The sequence below is a fragment of the Notothenia rossii genome (genome assembly GCF_949606895.1).
Source record: "Notothenia rossii genome assembly, chromosome: 2".
NCBI classification, from domain to species: domain Eukaryota; kingdom Metazoa; phylum Chordata; class Actinopteri; order Perciformes; family Nototheniidae; genus Notothenia; species Notothenia rossii.
The window spans coordinates 70,072,634-70,090,874 of NC_136904.1; the positions used below are offsets into that span (position 1 = coordinate 70,072,634).

General features: G+C 40.6%; 2 protein-coding genes across 2 annotated transcripts in view; both read right to left on the reverse strand.

Moving 5' to 3' along the window:
• Nucleotides 1–12,920: 12,920 nt before the first annotated feature.
• Nucleotides 12,921–17,311, reverse strand: acmsd (aminocarboxymuconate semialdehyde decarboxylase). The gene is made up of 9 exons (XM_079666635.1): nt 17,186–17,311; nt 15,584–15,680; nt 15,449–15,498; nt 15,020–15,256; nt 14,769–14,862; nt 14,066–14,161; nt 13,786–13,958; nt 13,313–13,411; nt 12,921–13,149 (listed from the first exon to the last, which is right to left on the reverse strand). Exons 2-9 carry the CDS (start codon nt 15,666–15,668, stop codon nt 13,087–13,089), a joined length of 897 nt encoding a protein of 298 aa, XP_079522761.1. The 5' UTR covers nt 15,669–15,680; nt 17,186–17,311; the 3' UTR covers nt 12,921–13,086.
• The window catches only part of LOC307029667 (zinc finger MYM-type protein 1-like), a gene marked incomplete at its 3' end in the record, with an annotated part of 7,984 nt that continues 6,636 nt past the window's right edge, over nt 16,894–18,241 (reverse strand). Inside the window, exon 4 of the mRNA XM_079665746.1 lies at nt 16,894–17,027. Coding sequence (XP_079521872.1) covers nt 16,894–17,027 — 134 coding nt within the window. The remainder of the gene's footprint in view (nt 17,028–18,241) is intronic.

The window sequence follows — 18,241 nt, forward strand, 5'->3', positions numbered from 1 at the left end:
GAAATAAGGTCCCATGGGGTGGAGGTAGATGGGCGTGACTTTGCCACTATATAGTGTTTCGCAACATGTTCTCTATGGAATGTCTCTACTGGGAATTGTAGTTTTAAAAGACGTTTTCGTTTTCCCCAAAATTAGAAGTTGAAAGTATTAAACTGTACAGCCCTGGAGGTTTAGGCAATAGGAAACAAATTGGTGTGTACAAATGTAAAACATGTAAGTACTAAATGGGTGGAAATTGCTTGTATCCATAATGGGCAGCATTAATATATACCCACATGACAGCTCATGGTTACTTTGTAAATCGGACAATTGGGGGGAAATACCCTGCATTTTGAATGTCTGATAGTTCACAATTAACACCTTAGTCCCATCTTGTCTTGTCAACGAAAACTAAATATACACTTCGTCAAAGTTTTCGTTATCAAGAATCTATTTTTAGCTAGTCATCGTCTCGTCTTAGTCATGTAAAAAAGGTAGTTGACGAAATATTTTGTCATAGTTTTTGTTGACGAAATTAACACTGCAACAGAGATGAGTTATTGTTATTACAACGTGATTTCACTATTATTTAACAACTATTGGGTTCTTTTATTTGGGGTTAAGTACATTGTCAGAATAAGTGAGACATGGATTTAACTTCTGTTAGACAACTATATGCCATACATTTTTGCATACATTCGCAGTAAATATTTATTCAGTATGATAGCTGTTTAACAGAAGTTAAATTAATTTCTCACTTATTCTGAAAATGTACTTCCCTAAAAATGTAATCCCAAATAAAAGAACCCAATAAAAAGAGTTTTTATATAATAGTGAAGTCACGTTGTAATAACAATAATTCATCTCTCTCGTCCATGCAGAGACAATTAATATTGTCGGATTTTTGTTAGTGTTCTTTTTCTGCTTTGCCAAACACCACTGTGTCAAGTGTCCTATTAGAGTTGCCGTATGTAGTTGTCAAATATGGCGGACCATCTTGCACATGCGCACTGCAGATAGGGCAGCAGATCGGGTAGTGACAGTGTAGCTGTGTCCCAATTCAGAGGCTGGGTCCTCGGAGGACCCAGCTTGGGTCCTCCGAAATGAGAGGGACCCGAAATGAGACGGTCTACGGAGCATGTCCTTGTAGGTCACCGGCAGTTACCCCTACATTTGGCCGCCCCCGTCACCTAGCAACCAGCTGCAGTCACAAGGGCCGGTAATATTTTCTGACACTAGGAAAAATATTTTCAAACTGTTTTCAAAACTGTTTTCAAAACTGTTCAATATGGAGTCAGATCTAGCTGTACTTATTTTGGTGTTATGTTTAAATTATTTTCCCGAGGTCGCAACAGGCCCCCGTGAAGAGGGCTTCATTCTCCCCGCGCATCTGGATAAATTGCGCAGTCTGCTCCTTGCTCCCTATCAAAACAAAATTGTTGCAGTAAGATTTGTATAACAAAAGCAGTTAAATAAATAAATTAGCTTTATAATGAATCCCAACAATATGAAAACCAAACAGGGTTTATAAATATTTTCACTTCATATTATTTTATGTATGTAATATAAAGAAGACATCTCCAATTGCCCGTATATTTAAATACACAAATTAAATAGGTTTACTTTTCTTTCATGTCGTTTACTATTTGGGTGAGTACATTTAAAAACGAATCCAGCTGAAACCATTGTAGCCGTTGATGGGACGTTACAAGCCTTATATATTTTTTAAAACTCATTCGTCACCGTCACCCGTTGCATCCTGGGATATGGTAGACCGCGGAGTGTACATCAGATGTATCCTCTAAATCTGGGGAAAGAAGGCTGCATTTGCGGGCCGCATTCGGAGGAGTCTTGTCTTTTTTTGAATTGGGACAGCCTTCGTTTGGCGGAAGTGACGTATGCGTTCTCCGAATGCATCCTCAGGAGGATGTGGCCGCTGAATTGGGACACAGCTTGTGTATCGCTCGAAATTTCCCTTATAGGCCTACGTCTGTTTCCGGTGACTTTATTTACGGCTAAAAAGCATGCTAAAAAGCCAAAGATTATAGAATTAAACGAATAAATAAAAACAAGGATAATTGTGTGTTATTGTTGAGTAAATAACAGTTTGTTATTTAGAAAAGAATAACAAATTAGAAGCAAAAAAAGATTTTAAAAAATACAGATTTCAGTATTTTGAGGCTATTTCTAAGCCCCATTTCTTTTCCTCACAGACAGCAAAAAAAGTCAGACATTATACGATTTAAAATAAAAACGGTAACACTTTATATTAAGGTACACAAATTAACCATCAACTAGTTGTTAATTAACATGCATATTAGCAGTATATTGGCTCTTTATTAGTCATTATAAAACACTTATTAATGCCTTATTCTGCATGACCATATTCTACAAGTAATAAGCCATTAGTTGAGAGTTTTTCCTCAATAACCCTCTAATAAGTGCTTATTTATTGCAAGTAAGGAAGTTGTTGTGCATGAGTTTTGGTCTTAATATGCTCTGCTCAATATGGGCCTAAGTAATAAGGCAGTAGTACCACAACAATAGTAATTCTACCATAATAACACTTATTAACAAGACATGAAACTATAAGTGTTAATTGTGTCTAAATAATTCAAAATTGGGTATTTATATCTAAGAATATGTGTTGGGGTATTGACAGTTCAGCTACCAATAGCAAGGTGATATTGACCTGTATGTACTGAAGGGTAGACAGGAAACCGGGTACAGGAAGTAGCGACTCCTCTAGTCACTTTCTCTCTGTCACCTATTGTGTAAGTACATACAAGCAGTTAAAAAAAAAACTTTTTTTTAAAAACGTACAGGCTGCATTATGTGTTCTCAGCCTTGGCGAAACTTGAAATGTTTTGGTATGTGTCTGAACCTCTCTATAGTGGTTCATTAATAAAAACAGATATTTCAACGTGTGCCTACTTTGTTCATGTACTGTTGAGGTTAATTTCAGTAGTTGTGTGCTATAATGTTTATTTACAAAGTGTGAAGAGGAGGCAACTTTATAGGGAACATATTCAGGTCAATTAGTGTCAAACTAATAGCTTATTGGTTATGAACAACACATCACTTTAAAATAGGGAACATATTCTTAGATAGAAGTACCTAATTAGAGTCAAACTACTAGCTTATTGTTATGAACAAGACTTCACTTTAAAATAGGGAGCATATTCTTAGATAGAAATATCTAATTAGAGTCAAACTACTAGCTTATTGGTTATAAAAAAGACTTCACTTTAAAATAGGGAACATATTCCTATATATATAAATACTTAATTTTGAGTTATTTAGACACAATTAACACTTATAGTTTAATGTCTTGTTACATAAGAAGAGATCATATTTGTTAAGTGTTTTTATGGGAGAATTACTATTCTTGTGGTACTACTGCCTTATTAGGCCCATATTGAGCAGAGCATATTAAGACCAAAACTCATGTACAACAACTTCCTTACTTGCAATACATAAGCACTAATTAGAGGGTTATTGAGGAAAAACTCTCAACTAATGGCTTATTACTTGTAGAATATGGTCATAGATGAGAGTAACACCTACGTCACTTCCGGGCAAAAATTACGCCCCGCCCACTTTTGGGGGAAAACAACGCTGTCATTTGAATGGCGGTCAATACAAATTCTGAAATATTTGCCAACCCGATCAAATCTTTTTGAAAACCGTGGATTTTTGGATCTTCAAAAACCTCGATTACGATGGCCAGTCAGGCAAACAATCATATTCGATCATTGGAAATCTACAATCGGTCTTGATAGATGGTTAAATAAAAATCAGTATGCAAGGCTGTAATTTCTCCAGCTCCACTCTCATGAGTGAGGCGGAAGATAGTTTTATCATGCCAAAAAGCTGCTGTGTCGTTTATAGTACCTCAAACATTAAAAATAATCAAGAGTTCAGTGTTGTTGTACTTCCTCTAAGAAGAAAGGATAGTAAAAGAAGAGCTCTGTGGCTTTAGGCTCGATCGCCATTCAAATGACAGCGTTGTTTCCCCCAAAAGTGGGCGGGGCCGTAAAGTGACGTAGATGTTACTCTTATCTATGAGAATCGATAGCCTACTGCTATATTTAACCATATATCGAGCCCGATCATTGATTTCTAATGGCTTAATGCAATTGTTTGCCTGTCTGGCCATTGGAATCGGGCTCTCCGATCGGATTGGAAAAAACTTCAGAATTTGTATTGACCGCCGTTCAACTGACAGCGCTGTTTTCCCCCAAAAGTGGGCGGAGCCGTTATTTTTGCCCGGAAGTGACGCATTTGTTACTCTCTGTCACAAGTTAGACACATCTATTGTTGTTTGTTCGGTCTGGCTCGTTTTAACTCTCCTGTCATTTCAGATCCCGCCTTCTCCAGGTCCTTGTAATCAGTTCACTTCCATCACCTGGTCTTCCCAGCCCTTCCCCTCACCTGTTACTCATTCCCTCATCACTCCACAGTATTTATACCACCTCACTATCACTTTTCCTTTGCCAGATTGTCTTGTCGTTTCCGCCAAGCTCTCCAGTGTGTGTTACTCTCGAGCCTAGATTTTTGCCCTGCCTGGTTTTTGGCTAGCTGCCTGCCTGTATACGGATCTTGAGTTCCTGCCTGCTCCCTGTCTGGTTTTGGTTGCCTGTCTGACGGATTTCCTGGTTTTGAACCTGCCTGTCCCAGACCTGAATAAACTGAACATTGCTAAAAACTGGTTGTATCTGAGTCGTGCTATTGGATTCTGATCTGTACCTGTGATCGTGACAGTACAATCTGGCCAACATGAACCCAGCCGACTCAGCAACAGAACCGCCAATGCAAGATGTTAGGTTACAAAGCCACGAGCAGCAGCTTACCTTCCTGGCTGAAGCTATGCAGGAGATGGCCGCTCGTCACGAACGGACCTTTGTGAATCTCCGTGATCATCTTCAGAACCTTCTTCCTACGGTCCAAAGTCCGGATCTAACTCCAGCTTCCGCTGTTCGAATCCAGAATCCTCCGACGTCGGAGGCACGCCTGCCCCCTCCGGAACGCTACTCTGGAGCCCCAGGTTTGTGCAGACCATTCCTGGTCCAATGTTCCCTCGCCTTCGAGCTTCAGCCTTCCGCCTTCCCAACAGAAAGATCCCGGGTGGCGTATATTGTCTCTCTTCTCACGGGCAAAGCTAAAGACTGGGGTACCGCCGAATGGGAGAGACAATCCTCTGCCTGCTCGTCTGTAAGCTTATTCTCCGATGAACTGCGTAAAGTCTTTGATCACGCAACACCCGGAAGAGAGGTCACTCGGGGACTGTTTAACCTGGCGCAAGGAGGGAGATCTGTGTCCGATTACTCCATCAAGTTTCGTACCATAGCCGCCGAGAGTAACTGGAATGCTTCTTCACTTCTCGATGCCTTCTACAACGGTCTGTCGGATCGCCTTAAAGACGAACTGGCAGCTTGGGACCTTCCTGCTGATTTAGATGAGCTCGTGGCTCTCTCCATCCGCATTGACTACCGTCTTCGGGAGTGGAAGAGAGAGAGGGTTTTCTCCGTCGCCCCTCAGGCTCCGCCTCTCCCGTCAGCGCATGCTACTGAACAGGTGAGAGGAGGATTTTCTAACTCTTCTGAACCAATGCAGATGGGGCGGACCCGGCTCTCCGAGGCAGAACGACAGCGCCGCCTGCGGTACAACGGCCTGGAGGGTCATTTTGCCTCCTCTTGTGCTGTAAAAGGCAGGGCTCACCAGTCATCCAGAGTGCGCTGGTGAGCCGATTTATGAATTTTAGAAATGCCCTCTCGACCCCTAATCCATCCAACGCATACCATTTGGTGAAAATCCGGGAGGGGGACGAGTGGAAGACGGGATTTAATACTCCTAGTGGACATTATGAGTATTTAGTCATGCCGTTTGTGTTTTTGTATACCTGGATGACATTTTGATTTTTTCCAAGTCAAAACAGGAGCATGTGGTCCATGTTCGCCTAGTCCTCCAGAGGCTCTTGGAGAACCACCTCTTTGTCAAGGCCGAGAAGTGTGTGTTCCAAACCACAGAAGTCCCTTTCCTGGGATTTGTGGTCTCCACCGGAAACATCAAGATGGACCCTGACAAAACCAAGGCGGTGACTGACTGGCCACGTCCTTCAACACGCAAAAAGCTCCAACGCTTTCTGGTTTTTGCCAACTTCTACCGGAGGTTCATTCGAAACTACAGTTTGGTGGCAGCCCCTCTCACAGCTCTCACCTCTCAGAACATTCCCTTCCGGTGGTCCTCTGTGGCAGAAGGGGCTTTTAGTGAGTTAAAATCACGCTTCACCTCTGCTCCTATTTGGATTTTTCCAGATCCTACTCGGCAGTTTACTGTAGAGGTAGATGCGTCGGACACTGTGGTTGGGGCAGTTCTTTCTCAACGGTCGGCCGAGGATCAGAAGATGCACCCGTGTGCCTTCTTCTCTCGAAGCTGTCCCCAGCAGAAAGAAATTATGACATTGGAAATTGAGAACTGTTGGCAGTGAAACTTGCCCTGGAAGAATGGAGACACTGGTTGGAGGGAGCAGAGCAGCGTTTTGTGGTCTGGACTGACCACAACAATTTGGAGTACATCCGTTCAGCTAAGCGGCTGAACTCTCGTCAAGCCATATGGGCTCTTTTTTTCACGCGCTTTCATTTCTCTCTTTCATACAGACCTGGTTCTAAGAACATCAAACCTGACGCCCTGTCTCGCCAGTTCCAGCCAGAGAGCTCTCCATGTCATCCTGAGAATATCATCGCTTCTACATGTGTCATTGGTCTGGTGACCTGGGAGGTGGAGGATAAGGTCAAGTGCTCTAATGCTGAACACCCAGCCCCAAGTGCCTGTCCTGTTAACCGTCTGTTTGTTCCTGCCATTCTCCGTACCCAGGTTCTCCAGTGGGGTCATAACTCTCGTCTGGCTTGTCACTCAGGAGTGAGACGGTCCCTAGCCCTGATTCGACAGCGATTTTGGTGGTCTTCCATGGAGAAGGATACCAAGGAATTCATTGCTGCTTGCCTAGTCTGCTCCCAAAATAAGACCTCAGGCCAAGCTCCCTCTTCTTCATCCCTTGCCTACCCCTCATCTTCCCTGGTCCCACATCTCCTTGGATTTTGTCACTAGACTACCACCCTCACACGGTAACACATACTCACAGTCATAGACCGGTTTTCCAAGTCTGCCCTGCTTATTCCATTAACCAAATTACCTACTGCCAAGGAAACTGCTGAAATCCTGCTACAACATGTGTTCAGGCTGCATGGTCTCCCCAGTGACGTTGTGTCTGATCAGGGACCACAATTTACGTTTTTGGTCCGAGTTTTGTAGGCTGCTGGGAGCCAGTGTCAGTCTCTCGTCCGGATTCCATCCCCAGTCCAATGGTCAAGCAGAGCGAATGAACGAGGAGATGGAGACTGCCTTACGCTGTCTAGCCTCCTCCACTCCCTCCTCCCGGTCGAGGCAGCTTCTATGGGTTGAGTATGCCCACAACACCCTTCCTAGTTCTGCTACTGGTCTTTCTCCATTCCAATACTCCCACGGATACCAGCCACCCCTTTTCCCTGCACAGGAACGTGAGGCCAGCGTCCCATCTGCCCAGGCATTTGCAAGCCGATGTTGACGCATGTAGTTAAAGGCCCGCTCCGTGCTACTGCACTCTTCCGTCTGTTATCAACGGTCCGCCAATCGCCGTCGCAAGCCAGCTCCACAGTACTCCCCAGGGCAACGTGTGAGAGGGCTCCCTCTCAGAGTTGAGTCGAAGAAGTTGTCTCCCCGTTTTCTGGGCCAATTTCCCATATCTAGGGTCATCAATCCTGCAGCTGTCCGCCTGCATCTGCCCCCTTCTATGAGGATTCATCCTACCTTCCATGTGTCCAAGATCAAACCAGTCAATGTGAGCCCTCTTCAGCCCCCCTCTAGACCCCCACCACCACCCCGGACTATCGACGGGGAGACTGTTTACACTGTCCGTCGCCTCATCAAGTCCTGGCGACGTGGTAGAGGGTTGCAGTACCTGGTGGACTGGGAGGGTTATGGTCCTGAAGAGCGTTCATGGGTGCCCGCTCACAGTATCTTTGACCCATCTCTCATTACTGACTTTCACCAGGCTCATCCCGATCAACCACGTGGCACGTCAGGAGCCGTCCATAGAGGGGGGGGGGGGGGTTCTGTCACAAGTTAGAAACATTTATTGTTGTTTGTTTGGTTTGGCTCATTTAAACTCTCCTGTCATTTCAGATCCCACCTTCTCCAGGCCCTTGTAATCAGCTCATTTCCCTCACCTGGTCTTCCCAGCCCTTCCCCTCACCTGTTACTCATTCCCTCATCACTCCACAGTATTTATACCACCTCACTATCACTTGTCCTTTGCTAGATTGTCTTGTCGTTTCCGCCAAGCTCTCGAGTGTGTTACTCTCTAGCCTAAATTTTTGTCCTGCCCGGTTTTTGACCTCTGCCTGCCTGTATACGGATCTCGAGTTCCTGCCTGCTCCCTGTCTGGTTTTGGTTGCCTGTCTGACGGATTTCCTGGTTTTTACCCTGCCTGTCCCAGACCTGAATAAACTGAACATTGCTAAAAACTGGTTGTATCTGAGTCGTGCTATTGGGTTCTGATCTGTACCTGTGATCGTGACACTTTCATTTATGTAGAATAAGGCATTAATAAGTGTTTTATAATGACTAATAAAGGCAAGGCAAGTTTATTTATATAGCACCTTTCAACACAAGGCAATTCAAAGTGCTTTACAAAAAGTGAAAGACATTAAGAAAATGGCATTTAAAATCAGTCATTAAAAAGAAAAGATAATAAAATAAACATTAAAAGAAAAAAATACATGGATAAAAGTTACAGTGCAGTTTAAGATCTGAATAGTTCAATTAAAAGCAGCGGCAAAAAGATAAGTCTTCAGCCTGGATTTAAAAGTAGTAAGAGTTGCAGCGGACCGGCAGGTTTCTGGGAGTTTGTTCCAGATATTTGGAGCATAATAACTGAACGCTGCTTTACCATGTTTAGTTCTGACTCTGGGGACAGAAAGCTGACCGGTCCCTGAAGACCTGAGAGATCTGGATGGTTCCTAATTTAGCAGGAGGTCAGAAATGTATTTTGGGCCTAAACCATTCAAAGCTTTATAAACCAGCAGCAGTATTTTTGAAATCTATTCTTTGACATACAGGAAGCCAGTGTAAAGACTTCAGAACAGGAGTGATGTGATCCACTTTCTTAGTGTTAGTGAGGACTCGAGCAGCAGCGTTCTGAATCAGCTGCAGCTTTCTAATATATTTTTTAGTGAGACCTGCAAAGACACCATTACAGTAGTCCAGTCTACTGAAGATAAAAGCATGGACAAGTTTTTCCAAATCCTGCTGTGACATCAGTCTTTTAATCCTAGATATATGCTTTAGGTGATAGTAGGCTGATTTAGTAACTGTTTTAATGTGACTGTTGAAACTCAGGTCAGAGTCCATGACTACACCTAGATTTCTCGCTTTATCTGTTGTTTTGAACATTGCAGACTGAAGCTCAGCGCTAACTTTTATACGTTCTGCCTTGGCTCCAAAAGCCATTACCTCAGTTTTATATTTATTTAATTGGAGAAAGTTCTGACACATCCAGTCATTGATTTGTTCAATGCACTTACTCAGTGTTTGAATTGGAGCATAGTCTCCTGGTGAAATTGTTACGTAAATTTGTGTGTCATCCGCATAGCTATGGTAACTTATTATGTTGTTTTTCATTATCTGAGCCAGTGGTAGCATGTAGATGTTAAAGAGAAGAGGCCCCAAGTTGGAGCCTTGAGGTACCCCACATGTCATATTTGTCAACTCAGATGTGTATTTACCTATAGAAACAAAGTTTTTTCTGTCCTTTAAGTAGGATTCAAACCAATTTAGAACTGTTTCCGAAAGTCCCACCCAGTTTTCTAGTCGGTCGAGTAATATGTTGTGGTCAACAGTGTCAAACGCAGCACTGAGATCTAATAATACTAACACTGAAGTTCTGCCACTGTCTCTGTTTAAGTGGATGTAATTGAAGACCTTTACAAGAGCAGTCTCAGTGCTGTGGTTTGGACGAAAGCCTGACTGGAACACATCGAAACAGTTATTTAAATGCAAGAAATTACTCAACTGTTGAAACAACTTTTTCAATGATTTTACCTAGAAATGGCAGGTTCGATATGGGCCTGTAATTGTTCATTACTGAGGCATCTAGATTATTATTTTTTAAGAGCGGTTTAATGACTGCAGTTTTCAGGGCCTGTGGAAAAATACCTGAGTGAAGAGATTTGTTTACGATATGAAGTAGAAATGAGACCATGCATCTTTGAAAAATCCTGTTGGAATAATATCAAGGCAGCAGGAGGAGGATTTCAGAAGTTGAATAATGTCCTCTAGGTTTTTATGATTAATCTGATGGCATTGTGTCATGGTGTTTGAATTTATATTAAGTGGACATAGGGACAACATATTTGCTGTACCTGATGCAGAGGCACTGACTGCTTGTCTGATTTTCTGAATTTTGTCAGTGAAGAAGGTGGCAAAATCATTGCATGCCCTGGTGGATAGAAATTCAGAGGCTACTGACACTGGGGGGTTAGTTAGTCTGTTGACGGTAGCAAACAAGGCACGTGCGTTGTTTTTGTTTTTGGAAATTATGTCAGAGAAGAAAGACTGTCGTGCGTTTTTCAATTCCAAATTATAAAAGCCAAGTCTCTCTTTATAGATTTCAAAGTGAACCTGGAGATTTGTTTTTCGCCACCTGCGTTCAGCTTTTTGACACTCTCTTTTTTCAGCTCTCAAGGTCATGGCCTTTCTCCATGGAGATATTTTCTTCCTTTACCTTAGTTAGAGCAATGGCATCTATAACATTTTTAATTTTTGAAGTAAAATGATCTACTAGCTCATTTACTGAGATGTTAGGAGGGGCAAGTGTGGAAGAAAGATTGTGAGTAAACATTTCCCTAGTATTTTCAGTTAAATATTGCTTTGTGGTTACCTCTTTTTGAAAATGTTTGTGAACAGAAATAGAGCTCTCAAAGAAAATATTTAGTCTATAGATATTTAGGAACAGAGCTAGAGAGGAGCATTTCAGCTGAAGGGCCACATATTCAAAAGAAGCAAAGTTCCCATAAGATGTCTTCCTGCATTGAAGGGAATCATTGAGCAAAATAGCAACTCCACCCCCTTTCTTATGCATTCTTTCCTGACTCATAAAATTAAAGTTGGAAGGGGTTGATTCGATAAGAACAGCTGCACTGTTATTTTGTTCAATCCAAGTTTCCGTTAAAAACATAAAATCGAGATTGTGCTCAGTGATAAAATCATTGATTAAAAATGTTTTTCCTGCCAAAGACCTGACATTTAATAAAGCTAGTTTAAGTTTATTAGATACACTATCAGTAAGATTTTTTGTGACAAGCTGTGGCTGACATGGAATCACTGCTAAATTGGATTCGCCCTTGAGCCTGGACCCAGCATATATCAGTAAGAGTTTGTTGTTGTTTGTTAAAGGACATGCTGCAAGGGGGGAGAGGTGGTTGACGTAGGCACGGTGATGAAGACGGAGGAGATGGTGCGCGTATCTGCGGTGATTTTGGTGGGCGTCATTGAGGAGCGGGGGTAAAGGTCATGCTGCCAACCCTGCGTATCGCCTTAGTTTGATCTTTGAACTCCAGGAAGGAATCGGTGCCATAAAGAGCCAATATACTGCTAATATGCATGTTAATTAACAAGTAGTTGATGGTTAATTTGTGTACCTTAATATAAAGTTTTACCATAAAAACAAATCAATAAAAAGATAAAACACTGGCATGTAATTTACGTTAGAATAAATAGAATAGTTTTGAATATTAGATGAGAGTAAAATCTACGTCACTTTACAGCCCTGCCTACTTTTGGGGAAACCAACGCTGTCATTTGAACGGCGATCAAGCCTGAAGGCACAGAGATCTTCTGTTACTGTCCTTTCTTCTTAGAGGAAGTACAGAAACACGTAACTCTGGATTTATTTTAATGTTTGAGGTGCAATAAACGACACAGCAGCTTTTTGGCATGTTAAAACTATTATTTTCTGCCTCGCTCATGAGAGTAACAGCCTCGTCTACTGATTTTAATTTAACCATATATCGAGCCCGATTCTCGATTTCAAATGTGTGCTCTAAAATGATATTTATAAATGACTATTATCATTATTATAAGCAAGACAATAAATGGCAAAGATATGTAGAAAATAAACGTATTTAAGATACGTTCATAAGAAACGTAACGTGGGAGAAAATATGTTTCGAGAAGATATGTAGAAAATAAACGTATTTAAGATACGTTCATAACAAATGTAACATGGGAGAAAATAAGTTTCTAGCTAAACGTAATTGAGAATGCAGTTTAGTTCTGTGGGAACGTAATTTTTAGGAGACAGGGTTGGACAGGTAGGCCATCCAGTTATTTTAGCCGGGCCGGCTAAAATGATTGGTCGTGCTTTTTACAGTACTACGGCTTCCACAGATGACATTTTTGCATGGATTTTTTGTCAAAGCAGATATTCATTGCTATCGGGATGTTAAAAGCATAACAAAATGTGTATCTCGAGCCGGTTTCTCAATCTTACCTACCCCACCTTTAATATTAGTTAGCTTCTTTTAGCAATTTGAGTGTTGGTATATCACATTAACAACTGAACACTGTTGGGTAATTTCCAGGAGTAGTAGTCCTGCATGTCTGTCTTTCGTGATAGACCTATCTTCACCAATCTTCACTTGTTCTGTAACCACTCTATCAAACAATTAAAATAAAAACAAAGTTATAATGGATTGACTGCAAAGGTTCCCTTAAATGTGTGGTAAGTACTTTGGTGTAAGGGGCAGGAATGATTCTCTATGGAACATTGTTAAATGGGTTAAGCATAAGATAGCATGTAAGAATAAAGTGATAAATATAATAAAGGCAAACATGTAATGCAATTCACACACTGAAATTACTTTATTATATGAAATGACAACACAATTGTTAATAGCCTATAACTAATATACAAGCTAATCCAAATCATTATCTTATTCATGCAAATATGAATGTTTGAATAAAGACTTTGCACTATTTCACACAATGTAGCACTATATGATTTTCATGTCACACAAACTTCTCTCTTTTCAGGCCCAAAAATTCCAATGCATTTCCTGCAAGCAATTTATCCTGTAAAGCAAAATAGTACAAGCCATGTTAATTACTAGATCAGACACGCAGTTCTTATAATATTTTTTTAATGAATTATTTTGTTTTACTTTGCACTGCTGCTGATTAGACTTTTCTACCTGTCAATGTAATATAAGGTGAATTCATGACAGCATATTCTCACCTTTAGTTTGTCATCGAATTCGTCCATTGACTCAATCAGTGTTCCAGGCTGCAGCTCGCCCAGTGGGAATGGATAATCTGTTCCAAGCATCACTTTATCCTGAACGAGTAATACATGCATGTTAACTTGTAAAACTACTTAAGAGTTGTACATAAGCAGATATAAACATCCAGAGTATCTCTATCTATCAGATGAAAGGTAGAAATAATTAAGTTATAGCTACAGTAGAACCATTCTAAGGCATCAGAGTGCTTCAACACATCAATAGAGCTACAACAACTACTTTAATGAGCCTGTGTATACTGTTTGTGTAACCAAGGTTAATGTTGTTTCACATAAATAATTCTTAGAACTTCCCATGCACACTACACACTTAAAACCAGCAACCCTCCTTCAGTGTTTTCTCAATGCATGAGCCCTGTATCACGACCATTAAGACAGGGTTTGTGTGCATTTAATGAGTACAAGCTCACTTTTCCGATAACTTCAATGAGGAGCTTCAGGGCGATTGGATCGTGAACTAGGGAGTCGGTGTAGAAAGAACCAAGGTACTTTCTTGGACTGATGTCGTTGTCAACGGCACAAAGATCCGGGCGGACTTTGTGGCCATGTTCAATTCTACCAATGGTGAATGGGAAAGAGCCACCTGTAAGCAAATGAGCATAAGCGATAGAAGTCAAACAACATCTGAGCTTGAGGAATATGTTTAAGTTGACACTACATGTACTTTTTTCAGCAACATTTGGCCTCTACCTCCATGTGCAAAGCAGACCTTCAGTTTTGGAAATGTCTCAAAGACGCCTCCGAATATCATTGAACAAATAGCCATGGTTGTCTCTGACGGCATGCCTTTGGGGTGGAAAAGAAAAGAAAATGTTCTTTACTTAGAGGTCTTATTAAACAATAATTTGATAGGTAGGATAATACACTTAGTGGGAGAAGGAAAAGCAAAAAGAAGAGCATTATTGGTCTCAGTTGGCTACAATGTCAGTGCATTAATAAATGTTACGTTTAATGGCCATTGCTGAGTATTCGATAATCTCCAGTCCAAACCAAATCATTGTATTTTACCATGTGTTAAAAACATTTTATTGGCAATTATTTTCTTCGAGTCTTGTGGCTTATCCGTTTTGGTATGACCCTGGCCAAGATCCCAGGATCGTATTTCAGGAGGAAAAATTGAATTGGATTAGATTTATTAGCCGTTTAAATAACATATTTTATTGAGGTTTATTGAGTATTGAGCTAAATCCAGTATTTTACACATGAATTACACTTCCTTTGTTATTCAAAATGCTTGATGTTGGCACTCATAATGCCGTTTTTAATGTTTGAATGGTGCTTACCAAAAAAAATGCTGCTAAAAGTTTGCTCTTTGGAAAACTGTGTTTTTTATCTTGTATTGGCTAGACCAGGAGATATTCAAAAGCTCCTGTTCCTACTCGTTCTCCCTCACCCACCAGCCAGGGCAGCCAATACTTAGCCATCCTCCCATCTGTCTGCATGTCCCATGGGTGGACAAATAAGGAGCAGCCCAGCTCCTCAGCTTCCTGCACGGAAGACAAACCACAAGATCAATATTTCAATTTTTGATCCTCAAATACAAAGGATTTCCATGCACAGTTTGAAATTAGTCAACACAGTGTAAACATAGGTGAACTAACAATGTAATTATACAAGCATGGTCTGCCATGTTCAATGTCTCACAGCATAGAAAGGATGGAGTTCAGTGGCGTTGAGATCCCAGTTGTTGATATGTGAGCCAATCTGGACCCCAGGGAAGCCCAGCTCCTTCACGCAACGCCTCATCTCCAGAACCGCCAAGTCAGGGGCTTGCATTGGGAGAGTGCCCAGGCCCACGAACCTGGTGGGATGGCTGCGTACTGTCTGGGCCAAGTCGTCATTTAGAAGGACGCAGAGATCCAGTGTGTCATGAGGTTTGGCCTGTAATCCGAAAATAAGACTTTAAGCTAAATAAAATATTTGAAAGCTGGAGGTGCATGGTTCAAATGTATGCTTCTGTGACTGAAAAAGAGTTAAGAAGCTTTGCGCAATCGTATAAAAGCCTAGAATTTGATTTGCTCCTTGTTTGAACAGCATTGCATAACTACAGCTGCATTGTTTTTGTGCACTTACCCAGTAGCTGAACATCACAGGGACAGTAGAAAGGGCTTGGACTGAGACACCTGAAGGGGTCAGAAACAGAAGCAAATCTAGGCATCATAAATATAAATTGTCGTCAAGTATTTCACGTCTTAAAAATATATATACCATGTTCATCCATGTCCCTTATGCGTGCGTCTGCATCCCAGCAGTTCTCTTGAATCACCCTGAACAGCTTCCCATCCTTCATCATGTCCGCTTCACCCTGAAACACGACATAACCAGCAGTCATATCCATGGATGAAGAAATAATACTGCAGTATATTCATAGAATATCCATATTTTTACTTACAGTATGTAACTTTTACTCGAGTAAAAATGCTCAAGTGTTTGCATTAATATTCTAGTACTAAAACTAAAACTCATTGTGCAGCATGGCCATTTTGGGAATAATACATTGCTTTAACTACAAACCCATTATTGTGTTCCCTTTATTAATGTATTTATTAAAGGTGGAGCTTAATTATAATTCATATTTCCAGGTGATTTTCACAGAAGAAAAAGTGTAGGCTATCTTATCCAATATAGTACATCCCAATTCTTCAGTTTATCTATATTTTGTATTAAATATTATAAACTCTTCAATATAACGAATGTCAAATAAACTAAAATGGACAAAATATGCTTACAAATTGTAGTGGTGTAGAAGTTTAAGGTAGCTTAAAATGCAAATATTCAAGCCAAAGGATCCTCAAAATTGTACTTAAATACAGTACTGGAGTAAATACTGTGGTTACTTTTCATCACGGGTCATATCCATTTTTTTTACAGAGGACAATTAGGGACAAATGTAAGTTCTTAGGACTGTTTTGGATGTATATGTTCCCTGTGCCTTTTCCCTCTAGTGGCCAGGTGTTCTGAATTGATGTAACGATGTGCTTGACGAGGTGCACCTGGTAAGGAGGTGCTTCAAAGCTCCAGTGCCAGCTTCAAAAGTTATTATAATGGCTTATATTATAAGTTATTATATATATATAACTTATATTATAAGTATTTATATGACTATAATTAAGAGATTGTCCTTATTAGAGTCTGATCACCATTGCAGATGTATTCTTCTTGGTTATATCACTTAATTAAATATCAATGTTCAAACTCTTTAGAGAGATTTGGATATCGTAACACATCTATATCCAACCACATGGTGGCGACGCAGTGCTGTTTCATGTGAAATATGAGATGCAATCTTTCATCGACAACAGACAAAATGTCTATGTAAAGGGGTGCACATAATTAACTGTAGATATACAAACAACATCTGCGCAGTGTTTTCTTCCCCTATTGTTGGCTGTGATAAAACACCTTGGGTGCATCACCACCTGTCACAACTAAAATGGCACCTGGAGTCCTGTTTTAACATTGGCATCAGGATTTAAACAGATGTTCATCTTATGTTTGAGTGCATCAACGTGACACAATCAACTATCCGTCATTATGTGCAACCTGCTGATGCCAAACCAAAGTCCTATGTCAAAGTTGTAGGCTGCTCTGTGTTTTGCTGTGTCGTGGTCCTGTTTGAAGTGATACAGTGGCACTGTGCTGACGCGTGCAGCTGCTCACATAGAGAGGTGGGCTGAAAGGTCCTTAGGGTGGGGGGGCTGTGGCGCAGCTGGGAGACACCTGCTGTGTCCCCGGCATTGTATGCAGTACAATTGCATCATAGTTCCTGCACCCTGTCAGTACATGCAAACAAAAGACAAACTGACTCACCTTGCAGTGATGATGAAGCTGCACAAATCCACCATATCCATACCTCTGAAACAAAGGGAAAATAATTATTATGCATTATTAGATACTACAAGTGAATAAGGTTAAAAAATGTAATTAATATAATATATGAATATGTGCTAATCTGCATAAATGCAGTATGCACAGATTTGTCCAATGTACAGAAATGTCAACCTTGGAAAAAAATCCAGGTTAAAAGGTCTTGTTTTATATTGTTACACATTAATCAATTGTTTTAGGGAGGAGGTTTGTATATGTCAACAGCCATTACAAAAATATTTGTATATTGTTTGGTAGATCTACATGTGTGCTCTAAACGAGGCTGTGAATTATGTATTCACAAACTCATGTACAAACCGCCATCATTTAGAAAGGAAGGTAACTGGAAAGTATAGTGTATTTAAGGGCTACTAAAGTGGACATTTCTGGCACAAAGTATCATAGACTGCCTTTAAAAGATATCTATTCAAATAATTAATTTATTGATTTGAAATTCCAGACATTTTTCAAAATACTACATGAATAGAGTCCAAAATTTCACTTATATACGTATGAAACATCCCCATGGTGATTACCTTCACCAAGATAGAAACGCCCCAATAGTTTTTGGGGAAAAAAACTTGTCTGAAGTGTTATGCCTAAATATGCAAATGAAAATATCTAATGCTCAGACACAAGTATACAGACAAATTGACAAAGCGTAATAAATGGAACACCTTCATGTTCTTTGTAGGTGTTTTCTTTAGTCTAAAAGGAGACAAAAATCTCAAAATGTACTAGTAGTCTCCCTAATAATGTTGGGGCTGAAAACCACATTAGTCCATGCATTAGATTATACATATTGTTTTTTCAGATAGATAGATAGATAGATAGATAGAAGATATAATGTCTGTATATAAAGTTGAACATAGTCTAGTTGAACATATCCCCTGCGGATCCTGCAGTTGGAAAGCCTCCATTGATTGAGATATCCCATCTGCGAGAGTTCGATCTTCATCCAGACTATCTTCTTCAACAGCACAGATAACTCACAGTGAG

What these genes read in the sequence shown, in the direction of transcription:
- acmsd (XM_079666635.1), bottom strand. Translation starts at nt 15,668, where the DNA reads ATGATGAAGGATGGGAAGCTGTTCAGGGTGATTCAAGAGAACTGCTGG. An exon ending in AAGGGACATGGATGAACATG is followed by an intron (nt 15,499 to 15,583) that starts GTATATATATTT and finishes TGACCCCTTCAG; the next exon opens with GTGTCTCAGTCCAAGCCCTT. An exon ending in AACTCCATCCTTTCTATGCT is followed by an intron (nt 14,863 to 15,019) that starts GTGAGACATTGA and finishes TCTTCCGTGCAG; the next exon opens with GAAGCTGAGGAGCTGGGCTG.